The 18,792-nt window shown below is 39.9% G+C and overlaps 1 protein-coding gene across 1 annotated transcript in view; it reads left to right on the top strand.

Moving 5' to 3' along the window:
• CCDC141 (coiled-coil domain containing 141) overlaps positions 1–18,792 on the top strand; it is a 170,132-nt gene that overhangs the window by 37,607 nt on the left and 113,733 nt on the right. Inside the window, exon 5 of the mRNA XM_008138744.3 lies at positions 7,356–7,609. Coding sequence (XP_008136966.2) covers positions 7,356–7,609 — 254 coding nt within the window. The remainder of the gene's footprint in view (positions 1–7,355; positions 7,610–18,792) is intronic.

Here is an 18,792-nt window from a genome sequence, read left to right as displayed (position 1 = left end):
TTTCTAAAACTCAAAAATTAAACAACCCAGTCTTTCCTGTGTAAATTTTTATGAGATGCTACCACATATAGACATGTAATTTTAACTGGTTATTGTTCATTAGGACCTATCACTAGTAGGGATTATAAACAGGATCAAAAAGAACATCCTTAAAGCAGTGGCCTGCTCACTTTTGTACAGGAGCAGCAATCTCATTGGGTCCAAAGAGGGCCAACAGAATCGCAAACAATTCCTCTTAGGATACTGGAAAGAGAATCTGAGCCCAGGTCACTGAGATTCATTCTGTGGTCTCAATTCAGTCTTCATGCGACCAACATGATCATCACCTAGCAATTTTACCTCTGGAAACCTGACAGTGATTGATGCTTTTGCTGAGGAGGTTCAGTACTGAGGCAATCCAGAGGGGTGGTGGAAGTGGGATTTTCCATAAATATGCTGGGTTGGAGCTGGAAGGGGAGAGTAGCCTTAATGCTGTTTTGTTGTTGTTGTTGTTGGCTCCTTCAGAGGCACCTGGGTCTGTGGCACAGGGAGCTTGGCGTGCAGGCCTTGGACTGCAGTGCCCTGTCATCCGGCTGACAGCGGGACCCGTGTCCTGCCTTTTGCTGATACAGTCTGCCGGTGTCCATCCGGCCTCCTCTTAACCTGAGGAGATGGGTGAAAATGCATGCTGAGGATAGAGGAAGGTAGTTTATTTTTGTGATGAAAAAATATTCTGCCACCCTGATGACATGTTTCTCGTGGAATTTTTGTGTTCCTCTATGTGATACTTGAAGCACAGGGATTACAGGGAACTCTGACCAGGCTCCCAATTCATATGCTCAATGGTGGCTTCATATAATGCGGGTAGATGAGATTTCCTAAACAGCTAATTCAGTGGGATATGATTAAGATTAGCTGATTTAAAATGCATATTCAAGGACAAAATTCCGCTTTTAAGTTAAGGACTTCATATCTAACTTAGTCTGTTCAGACTGTTTTAACAAAATACCACAGACTGGGTGGCTTGCAAACGAAAGGCATTTATTTCTCACAGTTCTGGAGGCTGTAGGTCAGATCAGGGGGCCTGCATGGTCAGGTAGGAGCTCTCTTCCAAGTTGCACATTTCTCACTGCATCCTCACATGGCTCCACCTTCATGACCTAATCACCTTCCAAGAACCCCATCTCCTAATATGATCATATTGGGCATTAAGATTTCAACATATGAATTTTAGGGTGACGCAAACATTCAGACCATAGCAATATTTATTATTTTAAATTTAAGAAAATAAAATACATCTATAATTTATTTATTTTAAAACTAGAAGTTTATCTCTTAATCACCTTTAGCTATTTCTCCTACCTCAGCCTCTTCCCCTTCTGGAAAATGGTGAGATTTCATTATTTTTTTATGGCTGAGTAATATTATATATATATATATATATATATATAGATATATATATATATCTCACATCTTCTTGATCCATTCATCTACTGATAGACACTTGGGTTGCTTCCATAGCTTGGCTTAGGAAAATGTACAGCTTAGGGAATATAGTCAATAATATATATATATACACACACACACAGGAGCCTAAGCAACTGTTACGACTGGTCTACCAGTCACTGTGACAACACACCAATCACCAGGGGGTAGATGCTCAATGTAGGAGCTGTCCCCTGATGGTCAGTGTGCTCCCACAGCCAACCTCCCATGGCCAGCCAACCTCCTGCTGTCACTCCCACCTGCCAGCTGGCCCCGATTGGCCCCGATCAGCCCCCGATCACTGGCCAGGCTGAGGGACCCCACCTGTGCATGAATTCGTGCACTGGGCCTCTAGTATTAAAACTTTGTATGGCAACAGATCATAACTAAATTTATTGTGATCATTTTGTAATGTATATAACTATTGAATCACTGTGATACTAGTATACACCTGACACTTATTATAACCAATTACATTTCAATAAAAATATATCTATAAATGCAGCTAACAATTCTATCAAAGTTCTGAATTGTTGATGAGTAGATAGCACAGATTGTGAATGTTAGCATGACAAAAGTTAATGATGAAACTGTAAAAATATTATCTCTAATATTCATTTTATTTCAATTGGCTCCACCTGTACCTTTTCCTTATTCACCAATGTTTTGCATGTAAAAGACTGATTCTGTAACATTGCGGAAGTCGGAACCAGAATGAATGAATTGAAATTTCTCCCATCTGGAATGTTACTGAATAAGTTTGTTTCTCTTCCACATGACAATCCTTTTAATGGTGAAGACTAATATGTCCTCTCTAGTCTTCTCTTCTATGGATGAAACATGTCTAGTTAGCTAAGGTGTTTTCCAGAAAGCATAGTTTCCAGACCACTTACCAGCCTGGTTGCCCTCAATTCCACAACATGTAATTAAACAATATATTTTGAACCTATGTCAGGAGAGAAACCTGGAGTCATGTGTCTGGGGAGTGCATGGCCCTTGTGCTCATGTGTACAGGGTGGGGCAGGTTCACATTTACTGGTGGGTTCCCTCTGTGCTTCTGTGGGTTCTTCTGCTATACTATCTAGTAAGCTGTGCAGTAATAATTTATTTCCTTATTTGTCTCTATCACCAAATTGTGGGACTCCGGAGGGCAGGGGTTAGTGCATCTCTGAAACTTCAGGACTTAGAAGAGCATCTAACCCAAAGTATGTTTATTGAGTGTTATTTGTATACTAGATGCCCAGTGCACGAAATTCATGCATGGGTAGAGTCCCTAGTGGCTGACAGCTGCTGGCCAGGGCCTCCATTCCTGCGGTTGGCTGGCCGGCCCTGTCCCCTGGTCAAACTCCCGGTCAAACTCCCGGTTGAGGAGACAATTTGCATATTAGGCTTTTATTATATAGGATAATTTTAATGTAAGATACGGTAGAATGATGGAAATTTGAGTAATAAACAAGGTACTACAGAGGAGAAGAAAATTGTTTCTAAGTGTTGAAGGATCCCAACTGCACCCTTTATTTTTCCAACTGCCTTCTTAAAATAAACATAATACTGAAAAAGCTTCCTCTAAGGAACAATCACATTATTACTTTCTTATTCTGAGATGTTTTATATATCTTAAATGTAACAGGTATAGATTCATTATACTATTCTCTCTACTTTTGTATATATTTGAAAATGCTCATTGGGTGAGTTTAAGAAATACCACTCCACAGAGGAATATTTGGAATATTTAAAAAGGTATTAGGAAGAAACATCACCCATGACCTCAATGCTAAGACTGTGACCTTGATACTTTTTAGAAAATACTCATTTGGAAAGATGAGTATAAAGCTATAAATTCACTTAACTTGTGTACATTCCCCATTTATCTATCTTGAATTTGCTATTTATACTTAATAATTATGGCAAATATACTTTAATGTTACTTTTTTAGTATGACAATCAAAACAAACAATTGAAATTTATTAAGTATCTAATAGCCTCACATTACAAGGTATTATGTCAGAAAATAAGGTTTTGTAAATGCAAAAATAATACAATCTTTAAAATAAATGCACTATAGAGATTTTGTATTTCCTGAAGGTCATGGTATATCTAGATAGTGTAGCCTGAGAAAAAATGCAGCACTTTGTATGATCAACTGAAGGAATAAATAGCCAGAAAAACAAACAGTATAAAAGTAAAATGTCAGAAACTGACAGAGGAAGAATTGAAGGAACTGACAGAGGGAACAATTTACCCACTTTAATGATCATCTTGGTAGCAGTAACAGACCGATTTTAGCTTGGGTACATTTTACAAGTTAATTTGGGCCCAGGAGGCTGTATTCCCGGTGATACTGTGGTAGTGGTTATACTATTTTGACAGGAGCTGAAACAGAAACCAGAAAAAGATTGCAAGTGGAAATTTTGGCTAATTATATTTATTTTGTAGGGACCAGAGCAGCTTGGCTTATTCCACTGTCAGTATGCAAGCACCTACAGTCCTGCTTTCCTTTCTCATTTGAAAAGTCTAGTGTGTAAGAGCTAGTTATGGAAAGAAAGAAAAGAAATACCCTATAGAAACCCTGCCACCTGCCCATGCTTTGTGTGTGTGAGTGTGTGTGTGTATGTGTGTGTGTGTGTGTGTGTGTAATATATATTGCATTATAATTAATCATACTGGTTATTATTTTCAGATTAAACAAATTAAAACCCTTTCGTTCAATGGGCACAGCCTCTGTAACCTGTCTTCACCTTGTTTCTGCAGAGTTTCTTTTCCTTCCACAGAAGAACCTGTTCTGGCAGACTAGGAGCCCAGTGTATGAATTCAAGCACCTTGAAAGGAACTGTGGGCTGTGAGGCTACGGTGGGCACAGGGGTGGGTCTCAGCCCATCCCCCGCACTCCTGTGCAGCCCCTCCTGCTGCGGCCCCTGGTCCCCTCTCTGCCAGCAGCCCTGCTCCCACTGCCACACTGACAGCACCTGCCCCGCTCACACCTGCTGATGGCGTGAAGTGATTGGGAACAGAGCTGAGCGATTGGGGCCAGTGCCAGCAGCGGGTGTGAGCAGTGGCTGCTGCCCCGATTGCCCTTCAGGAGCAGGGGGAGGTGGAGAAGCCCTCAGGGGCGATCGGGGCTGGCAGCCGCTGTTCGAACCCACTGATAGTGCCAAGTGACCAGGGCCGGTGCTGGGTGCTGGCAGTGGGTGTGAGCAGGGCCGGCGCCAGCAGCAGGTGCGAGTGCTGGGTGGGGCCGTGGTGCATTAGAGCAAAGAATATTCAGTAACCACCAGAGGCTCACCCTAATGACAGCGACTGGCACCCCGCCTTGGTCTGGCACCTCCGCTCACCTGCTCCACCATCGTGCCATGGCTGACGCCACCATGTTCCGCGTGTGCCCCCTGGTGGTTAGCACATGTCATGGGGACCAGTTGTTCAATTGTTTGGTTGTTCGGTTGTTCCGCTGTTTGGTCTATTTGCATATTAGGATTTTATATGTATAGATATATAGATAGATAGATAGGCTTTTTCTGGCCCCTGTTCCTCTTGTCTTGTTCACATCCACTTCTATTTCCTTGTTTAAGTGATTTGCTCTAATTTTAATGTTCTCTCTGATTTTTCTATTCTATTTGAATTATAACCTCTATCCTGGTTCAAGCCTGTGGTTGTTTTTTGTTTGTTTCTTGCATTATTGACTCCCAACCGAATTGCCCACTGCACATAATCACACCTTCCTCACTCTGAGCAGATAACCCCATTTATTGCCCTATTAGACAGAATTAGGTTGCGTGGCATAAACAATTCAAATTCTTTCCTTTTCATCTCAAGGTGGCTTTTTACAGTATCTTCACTTATCTCATACTCTCTTCTAGCTCTCCAGTCGTTAGTGAAAAGAGACAACCAGCCCAACTACCATAGCTTGATTATTGCTGTGTAGCTTACTGCCGAATGCTAGAATGCTGAAGTATAGTGGATATGGTTTAATCCATCTCTTGTAGTGAGATGTTTGGTAACATACTCACCCTCTGGATGCTCTTCACAGTTTCCATCCTAAAAATAAAAAGCTGATATTCTGTCTTTATTTTTCTTCTAAGAAGAAATATCTCAAAGATTTTCTGTCTTGTTGACTTCACTTCAACACTACCTTCCTACGTCTCAACCTGGTAATGGCTTCTGTTTCTATCACTCACCCATCATAGAACCCCAGATCTTTCCAATGTCTCTCTTTTACATCCCTGGAGGACTGCTGATCTCCATCATCTACAATTCTCCCAATTCTTCCCCCTCTTTTAATATATGTGATTTCATTCAAGCATTCTACATAAGTTGAACGTCTTTCCTATGTCAGTCACTATGCTAAGTGCTGGGGATACAGTCATGGTCCCTGTCCTCATATTGTATTGGAGCCTAATGGCAAAGACAGACAACTAACCCAGCACATAAATTTAAAACTATAGCCATGATAAGAGCTGCCAATGACAGCAATATTGTGCGATGAGAGCACTTAGTAGGAGTATTTGGTTCAGTCTTATTTGTACTTTGAAGAACTGACAATTGACCAAGACCTAAATATGAATAGAATGGAGGTAGAAAAAACAAGGGTTGAGGGGAAAGGTGTTCCTGGCAGAGGGCACAGTGAAAAGTTCTGGTACAGGAGGGAGGATAGCATGTGTGAGGTATTTTCAAAATATAGGGATTAAGGGTAGAGAGATGGAGACAATCTGGAGAGGAAGAGAGAGGCTAGACCATGCCAGACCTGAAATCATGGTAAAGGTTCTGTCCTTAATTCTAAGGAAATGTGAAACCATTGTTTCAAGTGTGTGTGTGTGTGTGTGTGTGTGTGTGTGTGTGTGTGTGTGACATAGTGTGTTTATAAAAGATCTGTCTGGATAATACATAGAGAATGAATGAATGTATTAGAGAGGGGATGTAATTGAGAGGCAACTGGCCAAGTTTAGGCAACAGATGATGATTTTTGTAGTGGGGCTGGAGAAAGAGGATGATATTGATAGGTCTTGATAATGTGAGATTATGGAGGAGGATGTGTCATGGATGTCTCCTTGGTTTCTGGCTCGTGAAAAGTAGACAGTTGCCCAACTGCTCCTCCAATTAATCCTCAAGTATGGTTGCTTCTATAGTGCTGTTCTCAACTCCTTTTACACTCTCTCCCTTGGTCATCCTTTGATTTTATGCTTAAACTCCCATTTCTACAATCCTACTCACTCCAGAGGACACAAACTGGTGTCCCATCTGGCAGAGAAACATATTTTGTTTAACTTTCAGTATTTTTTAATTAAAAATGTAAATTATAAACATTTAAAATCAGGACCTTTCACATAAATATATATAAATAATTCTTTTAAAAATGAGGCTCCATCAATAATAAACCCTATTCTTTCCTGTCAACAGTTGACCAGAACTGGTGACAGCTGATCCTGTTAGACTGATCACGCATTTGCCACCTTGCCATAGGCCCTGGCGCCTGAGCCTCTGGCCACCACATTCATTGAGTTTTTGGCCACTACAGGCATTAGCCTTTAAACCTCAGCTTTAGTCTATCACCACAGAACATAGAACACTCCAAGGAGAGTAGACACCTTAACCAGCATCAAACTACTGAAAACCACCTGAACTGGTGTTCAAATCCCAGTCTTTCTACCCCCACACCCCCTACTGAATTATGTTACCACTAAACACCAGCATCCTATCATTTGGCAGTTAGTGTTAAAGTAATTGTCAGACCAAGGTATTTGACCGGTTATATTGTAGGCATTTTATGTTTACACATTTGAATTCCTTATTTTAGTATGAAGGTTATATATATTTTAAATTATATGAAGAGTTAAAAATATTACTATCTAAAAGCTTGCTCATATCACTGTTCTGTTTTCTTTCTAACTTTCTTCTAGAACTCTTAGAACGATCTCTAGCGCTTTTAAACAAAAGTCAACAACTCACTGACTTCATCGAAAAATTCAAGTGTGATGGACCTAATGTAAATCCTGAGTTGATTCAGGGAGCTCGTAATAGCTGCCTGAAGATCGACAGTCTTCTTGAACTTCTACAAGACAGGAGACGGCAACTAGACAAGTACCTGAAGCAACAGCGGCAGGAATTGAGTCAGGTTCTGCAGATATGTCAGTGGGACCAACAAGAAAATCAGGTAATCCAAAGGGGCACTGATGATGTCTTCCCTCAGCTAATGAAGTCTGGTTGTTATGTGGACTAGCTATTCCTGGGACAGTTTCTCAGTTGTCATGGTTAAATTATTTGTCTTTGGTTCAAACTACTATGTTACTTTTTCCAAGCAGGTAATATAACAACAAATATCTTTATTTCCTCTCATTAAAATATTGATTTCATAAATGGGAGAATACTACTGGGCAGTTTTGAAATGACTATTGTTGGATTCTCTTTCTCACTTCCTTCCAGGTGACTACTTTTAGATACATATCATTGAAATTCTGAAATGTTAACTGCAATTTTCTTCAAAGTTGGAGGGGCATGATAGTGCTAAATTGTTCTAGATTGCTACTAATGTCAGTGAAAAAGTCTATCAGTGCAAAATAGAAATATTGTTCTTAGAAGAATGGTCTGGTACCAATTCAGAAATATGACCTTAGTCTATGGCTGGATGCTCAGTGATTAGAGGGCTTTGGGATTGGAGGATGATGAGTTTGCAGGCTTATTAGAACACATTACCCAGACTTTAGACACAGAGTACCCCCTGTCTCCACACATGCACAATCTCCCCCATTATCAACATTCTGCACTAGAGTGGTATATTTGCTATAATTGATGAATCTATACTGACACATCATCACCCAAAGCCCAAAGTTCACATTAGGGTCCACTCTTGGTGGGCAAAAGTCAGTTTATAGTTGTGAGTATGTGAAACACAGTGTTTATTCTTATAGTATTATTTATTAATTATTATATTAGTTTCCATACGAACAATTATAATCCTACTTTTGCTCATCTCTGTACATTCTGTGGATTTGAGAAAGTGTGTAATGACTTATATCTACCATTGTTGTATGCAAAATAATTTCACTGCCCTAAGAATCCTCTGTGCTCTGCTTAGTCATCCCTCTCTCCCCCTAATCCTTGGCAACTACTGATCATTTTACTAACTCCATAGTATTGTGTTTTCCAGAATGTCATATAATTGAAATAATCTAATGTGTAGCATTTTCAGATTGGGTTATTTGCTTAGAAATATGCATTTAAGATTCCTTCATGCTTTTTACATGGCTTGATTGCTCATTTCTTTTTAGCACCGAATACTATCCCACTGTATGGATGTGCCATAGTTTATTTATCCTGTCACCTACTGAAGGACATCTTGGTAGCTTCCAAGTTTTGGCAATTATGGATAAAACTGCTATAGCCATCCATGTGCAGATTTTGTCTGGATGTAAGTTTTTAATTCATTTGTGTAAAAACTAAGGAATACGACAGCCTCAGGACAAGTTTTCTTGTCCTTCCTCACCTAGGCCAAGGCTTCTTCCTATTGTCTCATTGTCAGAGGCTGCTATAGGTATATTAAGGCTTTCAGAATGAACTTGTGCTTAAAAGAACTAGGCTTTCATTTGGACTCCATTCCGAACAATCTTGAGCCAAAAGCAATTCAACAATAATGATAAGGATAAATACTAAATTTTAATAAAATTGGTCAATAAATAAATTAATAATTCCTTTAAATATAAAATTTAGGTTCTTAATCTTAAAACACTCCATGTTACATTTTTCTCTTGCTAACTCCAGTGACAGCAGTTGGAGTCATCAGTAAAGGTAACTGCCGTCTCTGTGGGCTGGTAAGAACACAGATCCTGGGGCCAGACTATTGGCTGGGTTCAAATCCTGGTTCTGTCACTTACCAGAGAAGTAACTGAGCAATTATTTAAGTTCCCAGAGGCTTAGTTTTCTGTAAAATGTAGATATAGTAGTATTTTCCTCAAAGTGTTCTTAAGATTATCAAGTGAGTTATTCTCCGTCAAGTAGTCAGAATGTTACTTGGCTCATAATAACTGCTTTATTATAATTAGTCATTTAGGTCATCACATCTGAAAAGGATAGTGAAAGCCCAACACATATCACTCTCCCCCCTTGTACCTCCATCTACCACCAAGCTGGTCAAGACTGGTCTTGCATTAAAGGGTAATTTATTATTTATTTTGAGTTTGATGGATCAAATAAAAGTCACTTTTGTAATCTTAGCCATACTTGTTCAATGGGTACTCAATGAATAGTTCAAAACAGAAAGATATATTTTTTCTGCTTATGACTTAATGCCCATTTATTTAAAATGTAGGTGAGATCACTTCCATATAGGTAATTGCTATGAGCATTTGACATACTGTCACCTGTTAGACCTTTATACAGCACTAGAGGCCCAGTGCATGACATTCATGCACTGGGGGGAAAGGAGGGGTTCCTCAGCCCGGCCTGTGCCCTCTCGCAGTCCAGGACCCCCGAGGGGTCCTTAGTGCTGCTGCGGAGGTGGGAGGGGCTCCCGCACCACCGCTGCATTCCCCAGCTGTGAGCCCGGCTTCTGGCTGAGCGGCGCTCCCGCTATGGGAGCGCACTGACCACCAGGGGGCAGCTCCTGCGTTGAACGTCTGCCCCCGGTGGTCAGTGCGCATCATAGTGACCAGTCATTCCGCTGTTCGGTCTATTTGCATATTAGGGTTTTATTATATAGGATGAGCACTGTCATAGAAACACACACACATTCATTAAAGAAATGGATAAATAAGCAAGCAAACACTAATGGAATTAACCTAAGCATACTGTATTATTACCTATTTTTATTAAATTGAAAAAATCATAGACATATTCTTGAGTCAAAAGTACAATAGGTAATTTTAATGGGTATAATATTTCACTGCTTGAATTAGCACAATTTAAAAAAATATCTTATTGGTGAGGAAGTAGAGTCTCTTTAGTTTCTTAATTAATGCTTACTGTGTTATAATTATGTGAACAAAGAAATAATTTAAAATCCAGGTAGATACAAGCATAATTATCTTACCTAATTTTTAGTTTTTCTGAATGATCTATTCTGAAGTTTAATTGATGATGCAATGGTGAAGAATAATAGCAGGTTCACCAAATTGGGTGTGACTCTGTTAGTAATTTGGGTTCTATGATAATCATGTTCCTGGATGATCTACCTGATAGAACATTATGGAACCTGAGTTGATACGAAGGCACATACTTCATCGGAGGGCAAATATTTTTTGTTGGTTCTTTACTTATTTTAAGGGAACATAGGAGCTGTCAAACTTTACATGAATGAATTACTCATTTGTCAATCATCTTAACCACTTAAGAAAAAGGAAAAGTAAGTAGAAAATTAGAGCAAAGATGACTGATGAGTAATAATGTGGTTGTCTGAATGTCTGATGTATTGCCTCTCACAAGGGCCATTTAAAAGACGCATTTAGTGCTGCTCTGTGTCTAAGTTATTATGGCCTAATGCTTTTGAACTATAATAGTCTAGCTAATTTAACTTTGAGAGAAAATTGAATGACCAGGACAATGACAATTTAAGATTTACATCAATCAAAGGAAAAAACAAACAAACAAATGAAAACCACAGATTTTTCTATCTTAATTGAAATATGATAGTCTGATAAATATGATCATAGAATGTTCTTTCTGTATCATTGTTTTTCAGATGTAAAATTGTGCACTTGTTTTACTTTCAAAGATGAGCAGCTGACCATTTTTTCCAATTCCAGCAGCAACTTATTTTGCATATAATCTGCTGTTTCATTAATGAAAATCAGAAGCAGCTTGGAGTATTTTGTGCATAATTAATTATCTTGGCAAGAAGATTTATGAATGTAATTTTTTTCAATTGCTCCAATCAGGCATAAATGAGACAAACAGATAAATTAAAACTAAGTTATTCATAGTCTCTTTGTACAAGACAATGTCAAGGACATTAAGAAATAGTAAGTAAGACATGAGGGCAGATCATCTGTTTTTACTCTCAGATCACATATACTTATAAGATACACATCTTTGTAGAGGAAAGAGGGAAATAGAATTAACATTTGTAAGGTTTTATACCACATATATAATAATTATGTAACCATATGTAATCATATTCCTTTTTAAAAATATATATTTTTATTGATTTTAGAGAGAGAGGGAGAGGGAGAGAGAGATAGAAACATCAATGATGAGAGAGAATCATTGATTGGCTGCCTCCTACATGTCCCCCACCGGGGATCGAGCCCACAACCTGGGCATGTGCCCTTGACAGGAATTGAACCTGGGATCCTTCAGTCCCCAGGCTGATGCTCAGTATTCACTGAACCAAACCAGGCAGGGCCATATTCGTTTTTAATAGGCAATTAAAATGATATCAGGCTCAGGGCACCAGTCTGGTACCTGGTGGGCTGCTATAAAACTTGGCGTACATACTCACTTTATATGATACTACCTTCTAACTAGGAGTTAGAGCTTGGATGATTGACCAGCTTCAATTGGTATGAAATAATATAAAAGTGCCTAGTGTAGTGACTAGCGCATAGTAAGAGTTTAAAACAAAATCTTTCTTTGAATGTAGCTTTCTAACATTGGCTGGCATATCAAATAATGAATTATCCTGATGATACTGGTATTCAATATTTGAGCCCAATAATATACATGACTTTTGAACACTCATAGGTTAAAATTTATCACAAAATTTTATTTTAGTACCTAAGCTATTTCTAGAATTCACTCTAAGACACATCAGAGTAAATGCAAAGTATCTTAAGGTGTTTGTAGGAGAAGCATGTGATTTTGAAAACAATAGAAACACCTCCTAAGTCAAGTGCATGCTAACCACCACTTATTTCAATGACACTACATATCCTAGGTCCTAAAGGAGGTAGTCTGGTGCAGATGGCATGGCTAGCAATCCCAGCTTTTACATTTACTAGATATGTGATTTGGGCAAGTTACTTGGCCTCTGTGCCTCATGTTCCTTTTCTGTAAACTGGAAATAATAATAATAGCTATCTATAGATTTGTTGTGAATATAAACAACATTATATATATAAAATTGCTTAAAGCACAGCTTAGTAATCATTCAAATGTTCAAATGTTCACCATCTCACTCCATGTCAGTGGTCACTCTCTGAGCTTTATAAAATAATCACCAGCACATAAAATCCTACATATTCACTGGATCCCACACCAATTCTCTAAATTACTAGATAATCTTTCTAAAATGTTATAGTGTGAATGGTAAATAAATGCCATTTCATGGCTTGGTATCCAGCTGAGTTTATTCAACAAAGGTCAACTTTATCTATATGATAAAGTTAAAAATTTATTTTCCTCTCCCTTTCTCTACTCTTTAGCTATTTCTTTACCTAATTTATACTTATTATAGTTGATTACACTTTCCTTAAGCTTAGTTTGTCACTTCTATATACAGTATTATTCAACTGGACTGATGGCTTAATAGCACTTTAATTAGGCACAATTATCTAAGCCCCCACATCAGTTGGTAAGAGGGTTGGGAGATACACACCATAACTAAATGACATTCTCAGCAGTGATAGGACTGATAACAAAGCCGTGTGCTCTCTGGGAAAGGCTCTGCATTACTTTGACCTCACAACCTTCCACTGTATGACAGTCAGTTGCTGCTACTCAGCTGTCCGCTCCGCCCTGGGGCTGCCTGTGTATCTTCTTCCACACCCTGAGCTCCTTTCCTTTCCTGCCCCTGGTGCTGGAGGTTGTTGGCTTTTATTTATTTACTAGAGGCCCGATGCACGAAATTCGTGCAAGGAGCTCAGTCCCCCCTCCTGCCGCCACAATGGGGGGGCCTCTGCCACCTCTGCTTTGGCCCCCACCACAGCGGCTTGGTCCGGAAGGACATCTGGAAGGACGTCCAGTCTAATTAGCATATTACACTTTTATTAGTATAGATTTTTTCAATACTGCTGCCGTCTCAAACTGGCCAGGGAGAGCGACTCATTCTTTCTTCTACTCCCATCCTTCAGTCCCCAAAGACAAGCAAAGGGGCCCTATTAATTTTAATGCTTTTTTTGTAGGGAGACTCATAAGCAAATACAATAAATGGCACACTTTGGAAGGATTAAAACATCCTTTATAATTTAGCAGTTATTTATCCTATCAATATGATAGCTTCTAACTCTCATTTCCCCTAACAACCAGGGTTTAGGTCAAAGCTTCAGTATGCAATCTATTAGGCTACATAAACAAGGAATTGGGGAGGTTATGTGCAAATGTCAAGCTTTGGTCCTACTTCTAAGTAGCCCTGTAAGTCTCTCTCTCTCTCTCTCTCTCTCTCTCTCTCTTGACCTTGCTCTGAATAAAATGGCTCCCCATCACCTAAGGTACATCCCTAAGTTCTACTGGGAAAACCATGCCTTACATATCTTTGTCAGAGATGCACATGGCCACTAGACTGGTCTGTTTCTTTTCTTGAAAAAAAGAAAAAAAAAAAAAAGAAAAAGACTTTTTCCCCCTGCTGGGAGGATTCCCAGCAATGAGTCAAAGGTAATGCTAGAAATAAAATTTAGGTCCAAAGATGTCCACTGTACTGATTTTATTCATGGACTCATGGGACTTAACAGCTTCCCACCACTGAGTAGTTGGAAGTAAAGAGCCTACCTAAACACAAACAAGAGTTGAAAGCAATCTTGGAAGGGAAGTCCTTAGTGCCAAGTTTCTTATAATATAAATGTTGGAAGAGGAATGATATGTTAACACAAGTCAGAATGATTAAATACATAAAATTATGATTCCAGACAGGGAGATAGATGATCTGTAAAGCTGTTTAAAAAATAACAAATTTTGCCTATGGCAAATAATCCTATCTAATAAAGCAGTAATATGCAAATTAACCATCACTCCGCTACACCCACCAGCCACGCCCACCAGCCAATCAAGAGTGATATGCAAATTAACCCAGCCAAGATGGCAGTTAACTTGCATATCCAGGCGCAGAGTGAAGACTGAAGACAGTGGAGAAGGAAGCCAAGCACTGCAGAAGGGAGCAAAGCTGCAGAGAAGTAAGCAAGCGAGGCGGTGGAGAAAAGAGGGAAGCAGGCAGGGTGGGGGAAAGGGAGTGAGCGAGGCAGCAGAGAAGGGAGGGAGCGAGGCAGTGGAGACGGGTGGGAGGGAGGCAGCGGAGACGGGTGGGAGGGAGGGAGCAAGGCAGTAGAGACGGGAGGGAGCAAGGCAGAGTAGATGGGAGGGAGCAAGGCAGAGTAGACAGGAGGGAGCAAGGCAGTGGAGACGGGTGGGAGGGAGGCAGAGTAGATGGGAGGGAGGGAGCGGAGACAGGAGGGAGAGAGGCAGAGTAGACGGGAGGGAGAGAGGCAGAGGAGACAGGTGGGAGAGAGGCAGCGGAGACGGGTGGGAGAGAGGCAGAGGAGACGGGTGGGAGCTTTGCTCAGGCTGCAGGAAGCCCTATTCTTGCAGGAGTATTCCTGCAATGGGCAGCTAGTATAATATATTAGCTTTCCTGATGCCCATCAACAGAGAATACTGGGATTCGATAATTTGCTAAGGAATACTAATATCTTCCCTTTGACTTCAGTAATTCATGGAAGGCTTCCAAATTCCACAAAAGAAAATTGTCCTCCTGGAATCTCTGAGATAGAGTCCAAAATAACAAGCCAATAATGAGATCAGTCTCAGAATGCCTCTAAAAAAACCCAATCCCTATTTTGGCATAATTCTTTTCTCCTCTGCTTCCAAATCCTCAGGTACAAACATCAGTGACATGGCTTTAATGCTTTTAATACTTTACCACCTAATGAAGCAAATGAATGTCTGAAGTCTGGTTATTGCCTAGTTAAATACAGAGTGCATTTGACTAGATCGTCTGATGCAAAATAATGGAAATTGGTTTCCCTACAGTGAAAAAGAAAAAGAGCTATGGGCGCTAATATTGTTGTTTAATGCTAACATGCCTTCAAAATCAAAGTAGACATTAGACCTGTCACCTGTGGCCTTCAACTATAGTTGAAAACACCTCTGTCTATGTGTGCATTTTTGGTAATTGGAAGAGAGCTTATTAAAAAGTCTTGGGTTAAAGAAGATAAGTAACTGATCCCCTTGCCCCCATTATCAGTTTTTTGTTTGTTTTGTGTCTCTGATAGTAACTGATTCTTTGGCAGGAACTGTTGGGACTGTCCTACACATGGAAGAGAAAATGAAACTAATTTGAAAGATATTTTCATCTTCCCTTAAGCATTTCTGTTAAGGTGGTTTGAATTGTTTATTGCTAGCTCACCCCCTGCAGCATAGTTTTAACGATCCAAAATAAGATCTGATCTCAGATTGTAGAACAAATTGCAGAGAAAGGGACGATGATGCTTTTATTCAGTCTGATGCATCACTTTGGGTTGCAGCAGATGATTACCTGCTTGCCACTTGGGTCATTTATCCTTGGTCATCAGACAGTACTTTCTATGTGTTTCATGTGTTCCCCATGTTTTGGTTCTGTCTTTAACACGTGTCATTTTGGAACAGGAATTCTCAGTTTGTGCTTGTTGCCTCCTCTGCCCACAGCTGGCGTCTTCCTCTGAGGCACTCCTTCTCTCTAATGCACTGTGTCCATTGAGCCCCATGGTTGTACACAGGGTCTATTTCCATGTTAGAATTAGAGTTTATAAATATATTGTTGCATTTTGGTTTTTGTCTTAGAAACATTCAAAAACTAGCCTAATAAGAACCATTTCTCTTCTCTGGAACCCTTTGGTTCTCCATACATTCTGACTGTGGCATTTCTGTGTTCAACCGTGGGACTTTCTTCTTATCAGTTGTGTAACCTTAAGTGAGTTGCTTAACCTGTATGTGTCTCAGTTTCCTCATCTATTGCAAAAGTAAATATCTTCATCATAGGAGGGGTACAAAGAGTGGATAAGGTCACTTGTAACCTGCCTAGAGTAGTACCTGACACCTCTCTGTGAAGGTAGGGTTCATTTATTTTACTTTCTTTATTCTTATCTCACAGCTAGGGGGTCAATGTGGGGAAGGGTTATTCAACAAGCAAAGGCTAGTCTTTCTGGGCCCAAAGCTACCTTCAGTAGTGCTCACTTCCAACCTTCCCATTCTGGTACATTCCTACATTAATCCCCCTTCATGCATCTTCAGTTCCTGCAAAAAATGCTTATGTCTCATCTATTTAAAAATTTTTTAAAAAGGTGGGAGAAGCCTCATTGGTACCCCTGCTTTCCTTAAAGCTATCACCTGCTCCTTCCTTTACTCAGCCAATAAACTTCTTTGGAAGAGTCATTAGCTGAACTTCAGTACCCCTACCCGGTGGTCCATACATGCTTACCAACCAATGCTTCATCCCACTATTTTCCTGATTTCACTATTTTAAACAGCCTCTAATTAAAACTCAGTCTTTAGATCTACAAATAAGGATCTTCTCAAAATCCTTGAGTTGTAGAACCATCTGATAAAAATATAACGCAAGCCATGTATGTGATTTTATTTATTTGTCTATTTATCTATTTATATTTAAATCCTCACCTGAGGATAGGCTTTTTTAAAATTGATTTTGAGAGAGAGAGAGAGAGAGAGAGAGAGAGAGAGAGAGAGAGAGAGAGAAACATTGAAGTGAAAGAGAAACATCTATCAGCTACTTCCTATACATGCCCAACCAGGGATCAAACCCTCAACCTATATAAGTACCCTGACTGGGAATATAACCCACAATCTTTTGGTGTATGGGACAATGCTCCAACCAACTGAGCCACCTGGCCAGGGCTACATATGTGACTTTAAAAGTTGTAGTAGCCATGCCCTAGCTGGTTTGGCTCCGTGGATGGAGCATCAGCCTGCAGACTGAAGGGTAGCAGGTTCAATTCCAGTTAAGGGCACATACTTCGGTTGCAGGCTCCATCCCTGGCCCCAGTCGGGGCACGTGCAAGAGGTAACCAATCGATGTGTCTCTCTCACATAGATGTTTCTCTCTCTCTCTCTCTGTTTCTCTCTCTTCCACTCTCTCTAAAAATCAATGGGAAAATATCCTCGGGTGAGAATTAACAAAAAATAAAATAAAAACAAAAGTTGTAGTAGCCACATTAAAAAAGTGAAAAAGAAACATTAAAAAGTTTAAAAGACTCATAAAAAAAGCAATAATGTATTGTGTTTAATCCAAGATATCCAAAATAGTATTTCAACATTTAATCAATATGAATATTCTTAATGAGATATGTTCATTAATTTTTAAAACTATGACAATGAAATCTGCTGTGTATTTTATACATCTCAAGTTGGACTTGTCACATTCCAAGCACTCAATAGCCATATGTGCTTATTGGCTACCACATAGGACAGTGCAGGTCTACACCATTTGACTGAGTTTTTCTGGCACCGTCTTTAATATCCAAGATAGCTCTTGGTTTTCATTGAACATCTCTGATCGCTTCTTCTTTGCATCTTTGCTGATTTTCCTTTTTTCTCTCTCTGTCTTCCTTCATTCTCAGATAGGTAGTCCCCTTCCCCTATAAAAAAGATCTGCCCCACTCCTTCTCTACCTTAGTTCTACCTGCCCTGGGCACTGAGGATCTAGCATGTCATGTCAAACCAGTGGAATGACCATGAACACAACACTTACATCAAGCTGAAAGGTGGGAACTGGAGAGAGGAAAAAAAAAATGTTCTTACTTCCTCCTTAAACTATCATTCCCTTGAACTGATTTCCAGTGCATACTCTGAATGCTTTTTGTTCTTCTTTTCTTTCCACCAACCCTTGGTTCATGTTTTTATCCTTTGTAGGGACCATGTTCTATAGAATGTCCTGATGCATCACTTACTGTACTTACCACTCAACAGCTGATATAATTTACACCCTTATAAAAAGTGCTCTTGGAATATCTGTGCAGCTGTCTGCAGTAGGTACGCGCAGGGCACAATGACTGATTTACGGGGTGGCAGAATATTATGGTTGACAAGCTCTTCGTTATTTAGGGTGTTGTGCTTTTACAAGAAGGACTCTGAGAGCCTGTTCTGCATGCGTCCCATGGCACACATAGTAAATCTAATCTAAGAGGCTGCACATGTGTGTGAATGCCTCACTGAGCTGAAACACCCACACAGTGAATTACTTACTTCTGAGTTTTATGCCAACCTGTTTTTACGTCTCTCCCCAGAGTGATTCAGTAGTAAAACTGTGTAGATCTAGAGAGTCAGTTTGCTTCATCAGGCAGGTATGTGATCAGGATATGTGGAATATCTCCACAGACCTTTAACTGCATTCATTTGTGGGGAACAGTATTGCCATACAGGAATAGTATTCTTTGGGGATTGAAATAGTATTTGCCAAATGTAGGGATGAGGTCAGTAGATACC

This window comes from Eptesicus fuscus, chromosome 11, assembly GCF_027574615.1.
Source record: "Eptesicus fuscus isolate TK198812 chromosome 11, DD_ASM_mEF_20220401, whole genome shotgun sequence".
Taxonomy (NCBI): Eukaryota; Metazoa; Chordata; class Mammalia; order Chiroptera; family Vespertilionidae; genus Eptesicus; species Eptesicus fuscus.
The sequence above is the reverse complement of the archived record's forward strand: the minus strand, read 5'-3'. Positions and strand labels throughout refer to the sequence as shown.